An 18,579-nucleotide genomic window follows, 5' to 3' on the forward strand; every position below is an offset into this window, starting at 1 on the left:
AGAAAAGGCATGTAAAGGGGGAGAGCAACCCCTTCTCCTACTTATTTAGAGCAGTTTTCCACAGGAGAACGTACATCTGTGAAAACAGGGCACTTGAGCAAATTCTATACTCTTCAGAATGTCATTTTGCAAGGAAAAGTGTGTTTGAAAGTTTTCAGGAGAGGGCTTGGTTTTTTTTGTATTTTTATTTTTGCAATGACTAACAACTGCTGAGGCGTTATTAAATTTTGTTTACTGTGTAGTGGGACTGACAGCTTTTATTACTCTATCTTAAGAATTGTGAATGTGAGTATTAACCTTGTGTTAGTAGGAGCAAGCTTAATTTTATGGAAAATAGAAATCTTTTTTATTTACCTGAAAGTTTTGTTGTGGAAATACAGTTAATCCTATTGTTAGGGTGAAGGCCACTTCTCCATTCTGTTGTTGCCAATTTGAATTGCCTTATGTTCTTGACATTATAGAATAACTGATGCTTCCACATCTGAAATATATATTTGCCTCTATTTTGTTGTTTGCAGGAACCACAGATATCTGAAGATGAAGCCATGAGGAGTGAGCAGAGTGAATAATAATGCTTTTCCGAAACCGCTTTCTGTTCTTGCTGGCCTTGGCAGCCTTGTTAGCCTTTCTGAGCCTCAGTCTGCAATTCTGTAAGTGTCCTCATGTTTGTTTTCTACATATGGTGCTCTATAGGTGGGTTTAAATATTTCCATGATTACATGTTGTTTAAGCATTCTTTCTTTATTGAAATACTTGGGGTTTATTTTGGGTTTTTTTGTTTGTTTGTAATGATTTTTGTTTGCATGTTTTCCAAAAAAGTAAGAAACAGTTTTGTGTGCTGTGTAGGAATCTATATAATCTAGAGAGTTCAAATCAGGCTACTGTATTAAAAAAAAAACAAAAACAACAGAACAAAAACCTGCATTTTGTAGTGCAGTTAAGTAATTGAGTGTGATTGAATCCTTCCATGAAAGTAGGCAAACGACATTGGAGTGAAAACTGCTGCAATTCCAATTTTACATTGCATCAGACCAGATGGGATTTAGGAAACTGCTCTGAGAGGTTTGAGTGCTGGAACTTCTCCTGGTTTGTACCCTCCCATCAGGGAACTTCAGGCAGTTGGATTGGTTCATCAGAAGTGGGTGGTTTGTTCAAGAGCAGATAAATTGTGTTGTGCCTCCGAGGGGCAGCGCAGGTGACAGATGGGCGCTGTGCCCTGGGCCTGTTATCACCTGCTGCAGCAGAGAGAACATTTATAGCTGAAGCCATGTTTTGGGATCATGTGGTCTGTACCAGTTAATGCACAGCAATGTAGTGAGTTGCTGTCAGAAGGCAAGTAAAAGTACAGCCCACAGGATAGGATAACATTCTTTGTTGTTCTTGTCATGTTCATTGTGTGTTACTGAGCACAGTCCTTCTGGGCTGTGCTTTTTTCTGCGCAGTGTAAAAACCCCCAAACCCAAAAGGTTACATTAGAATTAGAATGTGTCTTTTGTACATGACAATTTCAAAAAAGGGGGGGAGAGAAGATGAAAGAAACTTTGTGGTTTTCTGTTGTTATTTTAGTGTGCTTAAACTCATCTGCATGTCATTAAGGGACCTGTGGCTCTGAATTGCTTTTTCAGCCTCCTCTTGGCACCAGCCATGGGTCTGATTGCAGCTTGTTTTGCCCTTTTGGCTCATTATAGCTCTGCCCTTGATGCTGTAGGGTCGGTTGTGAATTGTGCATAGGGTGAAGGTCCTGCAAGAGCTGCAGCTGAAACATGAAACTGAATTGTTAACTAAATGAGTTTTATTTAGAGATGAGGAGGTAGGCATTTAGGAGAGTGAATCACATTTCATCTAAAGATAAAATGATTTTCTGCTTAATTAGAACATAACATTTCTGCTAGAGATAAGGATGTTTGAGAAGAGCTTTAAAAAGCATGTAAGCTGCTGGAGGCAGCCAAGGTGGAGCTCAGTGCCAATACCAACACTGATAGAGAGACCTTTACACCATGAGAACTGCAGGACAGTCTGCTGGGAGCCAAGACATCCAGGTAGCCTGATACTTTAACTTCTGCCAGCTTCAGGATGTAGAGCAATTAGTCCAAACTTGGAGCAAAGTCCATCTCCACAGCAAAACCAAAAACTTTTTAGATCTTCTTGTGCTTCTAGGTGAGCTGTGCCAGCTGGGCACCCTGCAGCTTCAGGTGCAGTGCTAGCACTTGTTGTTTTATCAGGAACTTTGTCACAGCCTCATCAGTGCCTGTTTCTGTCAGGAAACACTGATTTTTCACATCCTCAGAATAACTGTGGAACTTTGAGATGGGTGAGTCTGGCTGGTCTCAGCTTTCTTCAACACCAAAATTAGCACAAACCCCTCCTCCATCCAGCACTTACAACTTCTTTCAAATATGTAAAATTTGAGCTGTTTTACCCCCACTTAGGCAGAGCATTCTGCTACAGGCCCCTCATGACAAGACAGAAACTGAGATCTGGAGCAATTCCCCAGTGGAGCTGGTGCAGGGTCTGGAGCACAAGTGTGGTGAGGAGTGGCTGAGGCAGCTGGGAGTGTTTAGCCTGGAGAAAAGGAGGCTCAGGGGGATTTTATCACTCGCTACAACTACCCAAAAGGAGGTTGTACCCAAAAGGAGGTGGGGATCAGTCTCTTCTTCCAGGACAAGAGGAAATAGTCTCAAGTTGTGCCAGGGGAGGTTTATATTGAGTATTAGGAAAAATGTCTTCACCAGAGGTGTGGTTTGGCATTGAACAGCCTGCTCAGGGCAGTGGTGGAGCCACCATCCCTGGAGGAATCTCAAAGACATGTAGATGTGGCACTTGGGGTCATGGTTTGGTGCTGAACACAGTGGTGCTGGGTTAATGGTTGGTGTTGATCTTAGAGATCTTTTCCAGCCTAAATTATTGATAATATGGTTTATGTTTGTGGAATGAAAATGATTGTTTATACATTTAGACTCAGGAAAATGCCCAAGCCAGTGATTTATTTTGTTTTGTTAGAAGGGAGGTACCTCCTGAAGCATTTGGAGTGGAAATGAATGTTTTATGCTGTTGTGAGATTGTGAATCTCTGTTAGCAAGCAGAGCACAGCTTTGTGGAGGAGGGCTGGTAATTTTAAAATATGCTACTGCTTTTCTGAGCATGAAGTGCTTAAAATGTCTGTTCCTTTCTGTCATAAATTTGTTTATAAAAGCAAAACAGTAACACTAAATGTATACTTATACAAGTGGTACATATCTTCTATTTTCAAACTTCTTCTTTAGAGCAGAGCATAACTCCTGTAAGCACTTGATATTTTATCCCTCTTATCCACATGTGGAACTGTGGCATTTGAAGCCAGACTTGTGAATTTTAGCTGACTGAGGCAAAGGGAGTAGTAAAGGGCAAGCTCAGCTGTTTTTCTGTAGGTTCTGATTCAATATTACAAACAGCCCACACTGGGCTGGCTGACAAGGTCACAGTCTGGCTCCTGCTTCAGCTGTGAGGGTTCAGGAATTGCTTGCAGCAGTTTGCCACCCAGTCAAACAGAAAAGGATGCTGGTTGACTTTAATGTGCTGTGCTGGGAAGGACCTGGAACTGTTTTGTGAGCAGTGATTTCTGCAGCCACCATGGGGTGGAGATGGTGGGTGGTCGTGGGAGCAGTCCCAGTCAGTCTGTCCTTGCTTGTAAGACAAACTCCTGAGGCACTTGTTCCAGAGCTAATAGCTGTCACATCTCGAGTTCAGCACAAGGAGAGAAGTGCTGGGGAAAACAACCAGGGCAGGACCTCAGAATCTTCAGTGTTGGTAGCTGGGGATGAACCCAGGATTGATAAAAAACTCTGTCCCCTGTTGTGATGTTTGGTTATTCTTGGTCCCTTTCTTTTCTCTTATGGTTTCTGAGTGCTGTATTCTGCTTTCCTGTGCTGTTTTCACCACAAGGCCGGTGCTTTCTGTGGACACTCACAGCTCAACTCACAGGGTAGATCCTGGAGAAAACTTCCCCCAAAGGCTCTCTGAACAGCTCTGAGAGCTAGAGGTGTTCTCTCCCATCAGCAGTCTGAGGATGGACATGGAGCAGCTGGCCAGGAGCCGGGTCAGGAGCTGCCCTCACTCTGTCCCAGGGTGGGGCAGGCAGCTCCTGGAGCACTTGGTTTGTGTTTGTCACATGTGTGTGCTGGCTTGGCTGGCTGCATCAAATGCCAGCTGCAATTCCTTCATCTCCTCACCCTGGCTAGAAGGAGACGTGTAAGCAGATTGCTGCACAGCTGGGGACTCCTTTTAAACTATAACAGTCATTCTTCAAGGTGATGTGGTGCTGTGGATCCTGTGAGACACAATCCTTCCTGCCAGGATCCTCTGTCCTGTACATCTTGGGCAGTGGGGCCCTTGGCTGGTTCTGCTGCTCATGTCCTTGAACAGGAGCAAAAGGCCCAGGGGCTCTGTTGAGCTTTGTCTGCCTATGGGGCTTGCTGCTTTCCTGGGAATTTCACAAGGAGCAGTAGGGTAGGGGAGCTGGCTTCAGGAAGTCCTACTGTTTTCAAGCTCTGTGTATTTATTGAGATAAATAATGCCACATCTTTTTTTTTTTTTCCTGAACATTCCTGGTGGATGATGGGAGAAATGCATTTGAAACACATTTGAAAATTTACTAGGATATTTTAATACCTATTCATAGTTTTGTCAGATTTGGTTACCATTTGTAGTAGGCACATAGAAGACTTTTAACAAGGAGTTTATACTTGCTGGAAAGGTACAAGCCTTAACAGTTCTAGGCATCTTTAATATAATTGTGTGGCCTGGACTTCAAAACAAAAGGCTGGGGCCAGATGTGCCCTCAAATTCAGTTTTGCTATTAATGCATTGTACAGAGTTAAACTTGGAGAAATCTGCAATAGAGGGAACCTCTCTTTAATGGCAAATGCCACTGGATTTTGTACTTGTTTGAATTTTTACATAGTGTAGGAAAATGACAGTGTTAAAAGTTAACATGAAAGAAATGTTCCAGTGCTGGCTAGAAAAATACTCTGATGTCTCTAATGGATAATTATATCAATAGAACATTTTTGTTTGGGAAGCCCATTGGATTGGGAAACTGGTTGACTTCCAAACCAAATATGACTGGCAGATTAAAGTTTTATTAGGAATTGTCATTGTTTCCCTCTTGTTTTATGTTTTGGGGCCAGATCTACAGAAAATAGTGGAGAAGTATTTTTCTTATAGTGTTGATTAGTCCACATGTTTTTATTTTTCTCTTCCTTGTTTATGTAAATGGGCACGGTTGTAAAACAATTTAAAACTTCAGCATTAGAGACAAAAGGAGAACTGGTTTTGATAGACTTGTCAGTTAAAGCTGTCCTAAAATGTAATTATCTTGTTTTTATCTAGAGTTTTCAGTGTTTCACTTTATCAGAAAAACTGCGGAATGGAAAGATGAGCTGTTCTAGACGGTGTATTTTTGTCTCTGTAAATATTATCTATAATGCTGTTGACTAAAACTGGGCAGTTTGCTTCTGTACAAACACAGAATATATGTAGGGACACTTCATTCTTTTTTTGCCAGAAGAAGAGGTTGCAGTGGCTGAGGTTTTTGTTCCTGCTCTGTGCTGTGTGACTGCCTGGAGCAGTGCAAAGGGAAGGTAAATGCAGTGGCTGGGGGCACCTCTTGCAGTTCAGGGACAGAGGATGCACCTGCATCCAAAGGATGTGTTAGGATTCAGCTGTGGTCCTGCAGCCTCCAACTAAGGAGGTGAGACAGAATTTAGGACCCTGTCAATGTTAATTGCATTGGTTAGCCCTTAGGTCAGCTCAGGAACAGGAGTTTACAAGTAGGTCTGAAGAGCAGCCTTCTTTTTGCTCCAGGGATTGGTACCTGAGAACCCAATTACTGGGCAAACACCGGCCTTTCATGACATTCATTAGAAACATCTGTGACTGGCAGCAGACGCCTCAAGGTGGGACTCCTTGAATAAACCTTGGCTGAACAAAATGGAAAGGCAATTTAAAAGCTGTCTCTTAGAATGCCATGTGTACACTCTGTAAAATTTGCTTGACAGTGGTTTTTTTACTCTGCAATCAAAGGCACGGAAATTAATTTTTCCATGAAGTAAATACTTTTTGGTTTAATTTTTTTCCGTATTTACTGAAAGCCTAAGGAAAAAAGTAACAGTTAAGAGAAGAGGACTAAAATGATAGTGGGAAAGCATCCCTTTCTACAGGGTTGTTTTTTATAACCCTGTGGCTGACATCCATTCCAGACTGTCCTTCTGAGGGCTCTGGCTCTCAGGCAGCTCTTGCCCATGGAGCTTCTCTTCTGGTTTAGAGTTTGTTTTCCTACATCCTTGGATACTTTGATCAGTGGCTTAGGCTTGCCTTTTGATAAAAAGGATTTTGGTGACTGCCACTGCTTTTTAGGATGTTGGCCACTGCCCCAGCAGGGTGCTGGTTCCCATGTAAAGTGTGGAGAGCTGTTTTATGGGTTTTTGGGAGTTTTTAAAAAATACTTTCTCTGCCTCGATGGGTCATGCTTGGGTGTTGGTGTATCAGCATGTCTGGAAGGGACATTTTGCTGCTCCAGTAATAATTTCCCTCTACTTTCTGTCATTTGGTTTCACACTGGAGGTTTTGGTTTTAAAGATGAGTCACAGGAAACAGAAATTGGGATTTTCCACACAGAAAAGCAGAAGAGTTTTATTTTGTTGGCTTGAGCTTTGCCAGCAGCTCTTACTTGAGGACAGTGTGGGCATCATGTGCAGCACTGACGTGTTTGGGGTTTAGCCTGAGATCTCACCAAGGCTTCCTGCAGCCCCTGCTGGGAGCCAGAGCCCTGGGGCAGTGGCTGCTCAGGTGGGGATTGCATTTTGCTGGTGTATCCAAGTAACTATATTTAAAAACCCACAGCTTTAGAATTCTTGATGTAGAGAACTTGTTTTTGTCATGTGTTACCAGCATGTGAAATTAAAAGGAGAACAGATATCTCCCTTCATGAATTTTGCCTTCAAGCTCATAAGCATGGCAAATTTTCCACTCATGAGAAATCTCTCTGGGTTTTGCTCTTCAGAAGTGGTAATTTAATCTGAATTTAAGATTAAAGGGAAAAACGACCCACAAATAATAAATCCAAGGCTCTGTGTATTTTAGCAACAAATGAAGAGAGCTAACTGTAAATACAGATGTGGTTAGTTGGACTGTATTGTAGCAGAATTAATATGAAGTGTTAAGGCACATGTTTGATGGCTACTATACAGTTGATTCTGTAGTGGTAGGTCAGGTGATTGATTTATTTATATATTAGCAAATTCTATTTTGTCATTAAACCAGTTCTCTGCCTTTCCTTTTTCACAGCTCTTGAAAGTAGAGTCTGGCTGCCTTACAGGTCAATGCAGGCATGTTTGAGAATGGCATGTTTGTCTTTTAAATAAAATAAAATTATTCCTAGGATTTTTCCATATGTTACTTGTATACTAAACTATGTTTTAACAACTGAAACATTGTTTTTAAATTTGGATATTCACCCTATTTTGCTTATTGAAATAGCAGAAGGAGAGTATTGTTTTAATGTGCAGCTGTTCCATTCTGTGTAAATGGTGAGTCAGAGTTAGCTCACACAGGTGAAATCTGCACAGTGTAAAGCCTCAGTTCTCCCAGGAGCATGGCCCCTCTCTGTGGGGTTTGCATTCTGGCTGTTGTTTGGGGTTTCCAGGATAGCTGATGGCAGTGTGGGGTTTGGGGTTTCCAGGATAGCTGATGGCAGAGTGGGGTTTGCATTCTGGCTGTTGTTTGGGGTTTCCAGGATAGCTGATGGCAGAGTGGGGTTTGGGGTTTCCAGGATAGCTGATGGCAGTGTGGGGTTTGCATTCTGGCTGTTGTTTGGGGTTTCCAGGATAGCTGATGGCAGAGTGGGGTTTGCATGCTGGCTCTTGTCCAGGATAGCAGAATGCAGAGTGGGGCCCCGTGCCCAGCCCTGACTGCCAGGGCTCTCTGGGAGAAGGGCTCTGGGCTTTGCTCACCTGTGGGTGAGGCAGCCAAGGCAGAGCTCACCTGTGTGTGGTTCTGCCCTCCCTGCTGGGTGCTCTCTTGGGGCTGGCTGGGCACTGGGCAGTGACTCTAATCCCTGAAGTTTGCTCTTTCCATAAGCAATTGCTCAGCTGATCATCCCCTTGCTACAGGGCTGCTTTCCCTTGTACTCCAGTTTTACTCATGTTTTACAGAGATGGTGACATCAAAACAAAACCTAGATGTCTTAAGCTTTGTTCTAATAAGAGTCTTTTGTTAATCTTTTGCTGACCACTCTGATTTTTGAACAGTTTTCTGAGAATTCACAATCATTCACACTTTATTAGCTTTATCTCTCTTATTTTACTTTTACCAAAGATTTTAGGACAATGTTATCCATTAATTGCAAATGAGTTCATCATACTTTAATAATTTGCTGTCCTTTGTTTGAGATTTGGGTTCTGCATCCTTATCAGAGAATATTCTGACTCACATTTCCCTTCTCTCCTTGTTCAGTGAGCAGAGTTTCAACAGGACAGTATCAGGAAAACTACTTTAATATCACTGGGTTTGCAGGTTGTGCTTTCCCTCTTTCTAGACCATGTGCAGTCTTCTGAAAAGCATGGAGGGCTACTTAAACTTCATGTTTGATGATAGGTTTGTTTCTCTGAGCTGTCCTTTGTTCTTGCCTTAATCCCCACTGTGCTGCTGCAAATGAAAACCATTGGGGTTTATGGATGTGCTGGTTCCACTGTGTGTATCTGAAAGAGAGATGCTTAATATGCTTCATACAGTTGTTCATGTTTCTCCTTAGTCCTTTTAATTTTTCTCTTGTGAGTTGTCTTTCAGGCAGTTTTGTTCTTTTCTCTGTGCTTTTGCAGGAATATCATTGCTGAAATGATACAGTGACTGACTTAATCCAAAGTGTCTTGTCGCTTGACTGTAAAGATTTTTGAAAAATTTATTGTGTGTTCTTGGGCATGTGGAGTTTCTGTGATTAATGAAGTGTCTCAAACTGCACTGATTTTGAAGACTTTAATGCCTAGAGGCAGTTTTTTATTGCCTTTTGTTTTTTCTAATAAGAATAATCTCTGTTCCCAAAATTAGTTCCCTTCTGGCTTTTCAAAGCTCACTCTCTGAGAGCAAAGCAGTGCTTGTACATACTAAATGGCATTGTGGTTTATTTTAAATGAGGCAGGGTCTAAGTAGTTTGTATTTAAAAACTGGGGCTTTTGTGGACTTGCTGCAGTGAAATACGAAGTCTTGTAAAATTCAAGTGATCTCTCTTCATTACTTTTGTGAGATGGCTGGATTAAAAGAGCTGGAAACATATGTGGTGTAATTTTGGATTTACCAACTGTGCACATTAATGCTGAATGAAGACAAGAAATAAGATTCACTGTCTTCCCCTAAGCTGTTTTATGGCAGGAGTCCCAAAGATACCAATAATTCTCTGATCCAGAGAGCACTGCTCTGAGTTCCTGAGATTAATGACTGTCAAGGAAGGCATCCCCAGCACAAAAATCTGTCAGGTTCTACTGTATTAAATATGTTTTGAGGTTTGCTGCTGGCAAATCCATGGCAGCTTTCTGTGCCTTGGCCTGGTGTTGACAAGGACAAACAAGAGAGCTGGCTTGGCTTGGGTAAGCAGTGGCATATGGTGTTGAGATCACTTCCCTGAGCAGGTCACTTTGTGGACAGAAAGCAGTTGGGATTAGATGTGAAACAGAAAAGTGCTAATTTAATGCAGTAGTGAAAATATTGATTTGAATTTGTAAGGCTTTTTATCTTGGAAGGACAGTGCTGTAGAGAAGTGCCAGATGTCTGTGGGCTGTGTCTGACTGATGCCATTAACATATGAGGCGCTTGGTGCCCTGTGCCTTGGGCTGGCAGAGCTTTGATCTCTGCCTCCAGCCAGGTGTGAGGCAGGGATGCTGCAGGGAGGGCAGGGACAGGTCAGGAGAGGCCCTTACCAGTGAGCTGATGTAGTTTGCAGCAGCCCAGAAGCTGCTGCCTTGGTGTTTTAACACCAGGGGATCAATACTCGTGAAGATGTGGTGGGTAGAGCTAAGGTATGGTTTTAAGTCTCTTTATTTCTCTGTTTTCCCTGTGTATTTTGGGATTCTGGATGTTCCAGTACACATCCTAATGACAGATGACTTGAATGTCCAAAGACATTTTGGGATGAGTCTGAGGAGACTGAGTCTCCCCGTTCTTAGTCTGGGGAGAGCCCTAAGGAAAACAGGCACCTAGGCTGAGAGAAAGGAGAAGTGCATGCTTGTCCTTTGTGCAGGGAGGGCTTCAGCTGTGGAGAGCTCATGTCAGCAGCAGATTGCTGGGTAACAGAACAGCAGCAACTCTTGAACCATCTTGAACTCTGCTTTATGGGTTGTGTTTTTGTATCATGCCCAGCTGCTGTAGATGAAAGGATCACTGAAGCCTGAGGATTTGTAGCCCGTGTTCCTGAGAAAATACTTTTTGCTGTGTGTTTTTCTGCTGTGCTGAATCTTCTTGGCTGCTGTGTTGGTGTTCAGTTCATGTGTGAAATCTGCCAAGCATCCTTTTTTCAGTCATGTTGCAATTGCTGCTGCACAGCTTCCCACTCCACTGTTTGTGGGACTCATACAGGACAAAAGGAAAGAAAAAACCAAGCAAACCCCAAACTAAAAGCCAAGGTCCCCACCCCCTGGAAAAGGATGGCAGAAGCATTCAGTGCAGTGTATATCAGTGTAGAGCAGTTGATCTTTAATTTGGGACAATACTATGGAAATGGGAAGAGTTGCCAACTGTTTCTGAACACAGCTGATAAAAGCTGTTTGGAAAATCTGTTCCAGGACAATTCAGTTGGATTAGTTCATTTAGCTGGTGCTGAGTTCTGTAGACAGAAGCAGGACAGTGCTTTAAAATCTTCTGCAGTGCTCATGACTCTTGTTGGATAAACAGCAGTGGCTGGATCTACTGTATTTATAAAAATCGTGCTCAGGCCACAATTCCCCCCTGTTTAGTCTTTGTGTATTTAAGCCTTGTTTGGTGGCCCCCAGGACGCTGATTTGGCACAGATGAAGTCTTCTCACAGCATGATGAGATGTGGCAGCTCTCAGCAATAGGAGGGACTTGTCCAGAGCCTGGTGGTTTATTGCCCCTCTCACTTGGCAGTGCCACTGAGGCTGTGGTGGCCCAGGACTGACATAATTGTGTCATTGCAAGCACTGCTGGGCTCTTTTTGCATCTTGTCACTGAACAACCTGGAGAAGGAGCACGATGTGACTTGAGCAATGTGTTTATAGAGCAGCAAATCCATCTGTTTGTCTGGGTGCCTCATAGGAGCCTCCCCCACTCCCCCCAGACCAAGTGCAGAGCCAAGCCATGGTGGGTAATTAGTGACATGCTGGGAAAGAAAGCTTTAGCATGCATGTGTATTTATTTTAAAGCAATTAGCATATTAAATTGATGAAAATATAAATCTGTTTGGTGGTGAACATTACATGTAGAGTTTCAGTGTAGTAGGAAAATATGATAAAATGCAGCAAGTAATTTTTCACTTTGGGAGGAGAAGTGGAAAATGCTTGTCATCTCTAGAGCTTGAAAAGGCTCAGATTTGCAGTCAGCATTGCTGTGTTATTGCTGTCAGGCTGAAAATCCTGGAAGCTGTTTAAGCAGTGCCATATGCCCTTCTGAATTGTCCAGTGAAAAACAATGGGGGGCGGGGGGAAACCCCTGAAATGATAAAGCTCTTTTCAGAGCCACATCTGGACTTTATAATGCAAGCACATTGTGTAATTTAATGTATCTGCTTAAATTAGGTCTCAAACACAAGAGTACAAGGCCTGCCATGTTGTATTTGGTGCAAAAAGGATTTTCTTAACATATTTATTTTCCTCATGTAAGTTGGATTGTAACCTTGTAAAAAAATCTGCTAGCCGTGCAGCTAATGCAGCTGGAAATAAGAAACCTGTTCCCTGCAGTACTGGTGTTTAAAGCTGGTAAGCTACCAGGCATGGTGGTTGTGTGTAGTTATTCTATTTTACCTTTGAACATGAACACACAAGTACTGAAATCTGGTTTTTTGCCCTGACTCTGATATGGAATAAGGCCCTGGGTCAGTCCTGTGAGCTGTGGCTCCATGGGCAAGGGCTGCATTGGGCAAACGCCCCAATATGAGGAAAACCTTTCAAGAAGGTTCACAGCTTGTGAGGCAGAAAATAGGCAGACAAGTAGGCTTTGCCCCACTCCTGGGAAGGGGTAGGAGGGTTGGCTATTTCTGTCCAACTCTGTGAAAAGCAGCTGAGGAGAGCAGCCTATTTATAGTCGCTCTCAGTTGTCCACAGGAACATTTGCATCTCCAGTGGAAAACTTTAGGGATCTGAAAACTAAGAAGGCTGAAAACTCAGGTGGCATTAGACTGAAGAATAAGCTTTTGGTTGCATTTCATGTAAGAAAATGACACCAGGATTGATTAGAAAAACTAAGATGCACTTACCAGTTGTAGCTGCAGTTATATTATTATTCTGGGGAGAAAGCAGGGACTGTGGTGAAAAAAATGCTGGGGTGTGTGTCTAGGCTTCCATTTTGTTTGTGTGTGGCAGGAGAGACTTAAGTCTTTTAAGTTTTTTTTCCTTATGTCCAAATGTCTGTGATTTTCTTCAAAACATTAAAAATCTAAATACTCTAGAGCTCACACTCCTTCCCCCTTCATCAGATCTGACTTCCACTGGGTTAGCTGAGCTCCATCTGCAGCCTCCTAAATTCCCTGCATTCCCATTTTCTGTCAGTGAACCTAGGATATACAGGATGCTTCAGAAAACTTACATTTCCTACACTTTGAACAGAGTAACAGCATTTTATTTAAAATTTCCCCTGGGTATTTTTGCAGTTGGAGGAGAGGGTTCCTCGTGTTGGCTGCCCTGCTCCCATTTCCAGCACGTTTTGGATGGAGAGTGGCTGTAGCTGAATTCTCCAGGAGAAAGACAGGAAGGGACCTGGTGCTTCAGGCTCTGTGGTGTGACTGAGTGTGCAAGGCTAAAAGAAAAGGGAAATCTACCTCTTTTCTTGATTAAATCACAAGAAGGAGTTGGGGGAGGAAATGGGACTGTTAATTCTGTGTTGTCACTATGAAACTGAAGATGTTTGAAGAACTGCATGAGGAAATATAAACATAGCACATAACAATTTTAAAAGCAGTGTTTTTTCTGATATTGACTCAAGTAATGCAGAAATTTACCCAACAAAGATGAGTGCACTAAAATGGACACACACCCTCCTCATCCACCCAACTAAGTGAATTTAATCAATTTCTCATGATGGGTTAAAATTTCTCTGTAAGAATTTGAAATATGATGCTCTGTTTCACAAGTCTGCTGCAGCATTCCTCATGGTCTTCCAAGGTAATTGGTTTTTTTGCTGTAGGAAGGGAGATGTCCATGTTTATTTGATAGGATCGATAGAACTGTTCTAGTGGATTTTAATTTCTGGTGTCAAAATATGCTGTGCTGAAGGCCATGGCAGAAGTGTGGCTCTGCAGTATGAAGTGCAGGTGTTCAAGGCTGCTGTAGCAAGCATTTTTCAGCACTTTTGATTAGAAACACTGCCATGAAAAGAATATTTATTCAATGATATCTGCTACTTGCTTGCTACACCTTAGTACTCTTTTTTTTAAGTTTGTCCTAGAATGTGACATGTAGGCTGCTGGCAATAGAACTGTGCTGTAAGACTACTTGAAAAGTCTCTAAATTATTATGATTTCTTTTACAGAGGGAAAAACAGCAGCAGCAGTCATAACATTGAGTGGGTTCAATAGGTGTATGTGTCTGGGCACATGTCAGCCCATAACTCACCACTGGTGCTGAGTGTTTGCAAACTGTTGGAAACTCAGAGGGGATCTGAGTCTCTGCTTGCTCTCGTTTGGCTCGATCCCATGAGCTTGGAAGTTCCTGCCTTGTTCCCTACTGAGGCTGTGATGAATCTGTGTTGGATCACCCATTTTCAGAGTTTGGGCAGGTAGGATTTCAGGTGTGTAAGGAGGGAAGGGCTCCCCTCTGCTGCCCTGCCACAGCTGCACTCTGAGGGTTGTACCTGTGTCACCTTGGAATGCACACAGCTGTTAGGTTGAAATATTGTGGAGAAATTGCACTCCAAGGAACCTTCTTTGTCTTCTCAGGGGTTTGTTAAAGCAGAGCATTTCATTGTTGCTATTCCAGGTTAAATTTAAGTGTGTGCCCTCCTCCATTCCCCACTGTTTTTCTCTCTATTACCCACCTCCCCCATAGCTCCCTTCACTCTTTTTTAATTTCCTTTGTGATTGTGCTCAGAGAATTTAGCAGCACTGTGGGAAGAAAACCTTGAAGCTCAGAGGCTGTTCTGTAGTGCAGAGGGGGCTGTGGCTGCCCATGAGCACCTCTGGGCTTGAAGGACCCCTTTTCCCCCTGCTCTTCAACAGGCAGGACACACAAAAGGAGTGGAGAAAATGGAAGGGCAAATGCTTGGGGAAGCAGAGTTGTGGTGAAAAAAGTAGTTAAGGGATTGAGATGAAGACACTGAGGATTGTCATTTGTTTGTAGGTTCAGTGTGGACCGATGTTACATAAAAAAAAATTCCTCTTCAAGTTCTGTAGGGCAGGAGGTTTGATTTAAAGTAAAAATTACTGGGGTTTTTTTGTTAATTAAGCTACACATTCTAATAAACTAAAAACCAGTGAAAATTTTAAGACTGTAAAAGTTAAGTAGCTCCATTTATATTTTATATAAATGCTAAATCTAAAGTTAGAAACTTGTGTTCACAGGCTTAGAAAGCCTTTCAAAAGACCTTTATGGTTATTTTTTAGAATAGTACTTGATAGTTTGACCAGTGTGAGGTTAATAAGCCTTTTTTTGTTTGTGTGATTACTCACCATTCATATACAGCACATTAGTGATTGTGGCCTTATGCATTATGGATGAAGGCCCTTGCTGTTAACACAGATCTCACCTTTGAGCCACTCAAAGCCTTTATTTAGCAATGCAAAAGCAGAAAATGAGAAAGGTGGGTTGTGTGTCACACAGGCACATTTGAACTTCATTAATACCCAAATGTGCATTTGCAGTCCAAGGCAGAGCTCTAAGGCTGATCCTGGGGGATGAGGGTGGGGTTTGCAGGGATCACACCTGGGACTTGCAGGCTCATAGCCAGGGTCACAGGATGTCAGAGCTCTGTGCTCAGGTTGCTTCATTTCTCCACTGCCTGTGTCCCTTCAGTGTTGCAGGATGTGCTCTTCAGCCCATGTGTGCCTTAGCTGCTTCTTCCAGATTGTTTTTCACTTTCTTTTTTCAGACTGTTTCTTCACCTTTTCCCCCCTACCTCTGTTATTTTCAAGAATTCCTGCCTCTTTTGGGTTGTTCTTCTGTACAATACTCCTGTTCTAGCTTCCATTTTTTCAGAGAGCAGCTAGAAGAAGAGCTGGGAGCTGGGGTGTTTAACCTGGACAAAAGCAGGCTTAGGGGGACCTTCTCTCTCTCTAGAGCCTCCTTTCAGGAGGCTGTAACCAGGTGCCAGTCAGTCTCTTCTCCCAGGTATCAAGCAGCAGGACAAGAGGAAATTGCCTCAAGTTGTGCCAGGGGAGCTGCAGACTGATCTGAGGGAAAATGTGTGGATGTGGCATTTGGGGCCAGGTTTTAGTGGTGAAGACAGCAGTGCTGGGTTGACAATTGGATTCAGTGATTTCAGAAGCCTTTTCCAGCCTTGATGAGTCTATGAATCTGTGGAGTCCTCATTCGTCACCAGACTTTGAGAAGCCTGAGTGTTCTGCTCTGTGCTAGGCAGCCTTGTTAACTGCCCTGGTAGGAGCAGAAAGGGGTGGGGGGAAAGGTGTGAGTGGATAAATAACTTCTTGTGCTCTCAAATGTGCGTTTGCTTTCCTTTACCCGTCAGCAGTAGGTTCCTTACAGTGGGCTTGCTGTTCTTCATTTCTGCTGTGTGGCTGCATTTCTATTTGACTGTTTTAAATAGTATGTTTGCATGGGGCTGAAAGGACCTTCTGTATTATAAAAGATGAAAACTTCAGCTCTCTGTTAAGTCAGAAAATTGAGACTAACATGGCTACTCGTGCTGCTGCTTCTCAGGCTGTTTGGAGCTATAAGGGAAAACAACAATGGAAATGGGTTTTATTGCCTGTCTTTCTGATTTTAGGTAAATATTCTTGATTCCTTTTCATGGATAAATGTGTTTCTTCTTGGTAAACAGGGTTGCTACCTTTTGTATCTCAGCCTGAAAGTAGGACTACAGGAGGGAGGGAAATTGATAATGAAGTGATTTAGTGTTGAATTTGGTGTTCTTTCTACATGAATTGCACTTTGTGTGTTTGGTTTTCTGCTGTACTGAATTCTGTCAAATTCATGTCAGTTTTGTAGCTCTAATGGGTGTCTGGCCTCCTGCTTGGGCTTCAGAGCACAATAGCTGATTTGGTAAAATTGCTATTTTTCCAGTTGCTGTGTAGGAATTGTTGTCATTCCACTGAAAGCACGTCTGAGTCCCTCTTGCTTGGAAGCTACTTCTCTGATATTTGGGGGTTTATATATTTTGGGCATTCAGGAACTTGGTGGGGGGGAGGGAGTATGGAAGTCATACAATTAACTTCTTGCTCTTTAAATTGGTCCTAATTAATGTACACTGGAAATAAAACCTTACAGTGTTTGAGATGCTGCTGGGTTTGTTAAACACATTTCTTAGTCAAGCTGTTGAGTTCATTTTAGAATGCTCTTCAGGTTCTTAGGTGTGATTTAAAATAAAAGGTTCCGGGAGGTTTTTTTTCTAATTAAACTTTGTATCAGAATTTGGATTTTAATTCTTTTGAATTGTGTTGACTTAAAAAAAATAATCTGAGTTTAGAGCTGCAAGAATTCTTGAAGCAGTGATTCTACAGCACTATTGAGGTGTAATCTTGTGTGACCAGAGCCTCTCTGTCTCACAAGGCAGCAGCTGCTGTTTGACTGTTCCATCAGGTCTTACTTCTGCCTGATACCAGCCCATGTATTCAGTTTTACTTTGTGTTTCAAGCAATTTTAGCCTGGTGGGACTCTGGGAAGAGTTGCATTGAGCACTTTCCTTTTATTGTTTCTGTAACTTACTACTTTTTCCCCTCGCTATAACTTTTTCAAAATTGTTGTTTCAAAGTAGTTTTTATGTAGCTTCTTTAGTTACAAAAATAAGTTTATGAATATTGGGAAATAAAAATGTTTTCTCTTTCCCTTTCTGTTGTCAAGCTAGCTCTGTAATAACATGTCCATATACTTTATAGTTTCAGTGTTGGCAAGGGTTCCAGTTAGATGATGAAATATGTTTCAGATCTATTTTATTAACTGCTCTGGTTGGGCTAAATGCACATCAAAATCATCTGTTACATTTCTGGTTTACGTTGTTGTATTCCTGTTGTAGTGAAACATGAGCTTTGAAAGGCACAGCAGTGGAAAAATCCTGCTCAAAACCTCCCTTAATCATAGATTTAAGTGTGACTATGTGCACACTGGCAGACTTCTGTTTTGGGCAAGTGCATGTTACTGTGAACTAATAGAGAAATTCACATAAAATATTGCTAAGCTGTAAAAAACAATGTGAAAACTGTGTAGCAGTGTTCTGACCTTGTAATGATTTACAGCTGGAAGAGCAGAACCGAGTATGGGAAAAAAGAACAAATTTCAGCTTCATGTGAGGGGCTTTTTAAAGTTTATTTTTATTTTTTTTTCTTTTCCTCTCTGAGCTGTATCAGTTCAATACTGTTTGTACTTTTGTCCCTTACAAACAGACCAGAAAACCCATGGGGGAGACAGAGGTGGCATTGACACTGCAGGGGAGGATTTCAGCAGGGAAATACTTGGATACAGAGAGACTGTCAGCTCTTCTTCAAAGAGCTTTAGAGAACTGCTCTGTGTGGGACAGGGAGTACAAAAATGAAGGACCAATGGAGCCTTCTGTGCAAAGGGAGCTGGAGAGGATGAGAGTGTGAAACAGGACTGGAGAAGTGGGATAAATGAGCACAGCAAGGGAGCATGAAGGCCAAGTACTTGAAATGAGAAGGGAGGGAGAAAGGAGAGAACATCATAAATACTAGAGGCACTAACAATGTCCAGGGAATGGTAGGAGATGAGGAAATAATTGAGAAGCAACTAAGAATAAAATTGAATATTAAAGATATTCAATATACACTGTTGTTTCAGCAGCCAGAAATACAAAGGGAGGATGTGTTACTTGGGATCTTCATCCCAAAGCTCTGAAGCTGCAGGAGTGTTGCAGCTTCTGAGGAGCTTTGACAAGGGCTGAGGAGCACCAGTGTGGCTGGGTGGGATCTTCAGGGTGACTGTGCTGAGCTATGGGACGGCAGCTCCAGCTGGGATTCATCTCTCCTTGGTGCTGTGTTGTCATTCTTCCCTGTTCTCCTCCTCCTCCTCCCTCCTATCCCCATTCCCCCAACTCTGAAATCCTTGTTATTTTCATGTAAAAGCACCTGGTGGAGATTTTTAGGAGACTGCAGAGACTGGTGCCCAGTTCATGTAATTCCTTTTTCTATTTAGCTACATTAAGTAGATGACCAATCTGTTTGAGTAAGTAATTTGATTGATTGCCATTATTTTCATCCAA

General features: G+C 42.4%; 1 protein-coding gene across 2 annotated transcripts in view; it reads left to right on the top strand.

Annotated features, from left to right (window-relative positions):
* The window catches only part of PXYLP1 (2-phosphoxylose phosphatase 1), a 47,944-nt gene that overhangs the window by 14,111 nt on the left and 15,254 nt on the right, over positions 1-18,579 (top strand). Inside the window, exon 2 of one of the 2 annotated variants that reach the window (XM_066556515.1) lies at positions 519-650. In XM_066556515.1, coding sequence (XP_066412612.1) covers positions 572-650 — 79 coding nt within the window. In that variant the 5' untranslated portion in view covers positions 519-571. Of the gene's footprint in view, positions 1-408; positions 651-18,579 lie in introns of those variants that run through there. The other variant, XM_066556516.1, reaches the window with a different exon arrangement.

This window comes from Molothrus aeneus, chromosome 10 (genome assembly GCF_037042795.1).
Source record: "Molothrus aeneus isolate 106 chromosome 10, BPBGC_Maene_1.0, whole genome shotgun sequence".
Taxonomy (NCBI): domain Eukaryota; kingdom Metazoa; phylum Chordata; class Aves; order Passeriformes; family Icteridae; genus Molothrus; species Molothrus aeneus.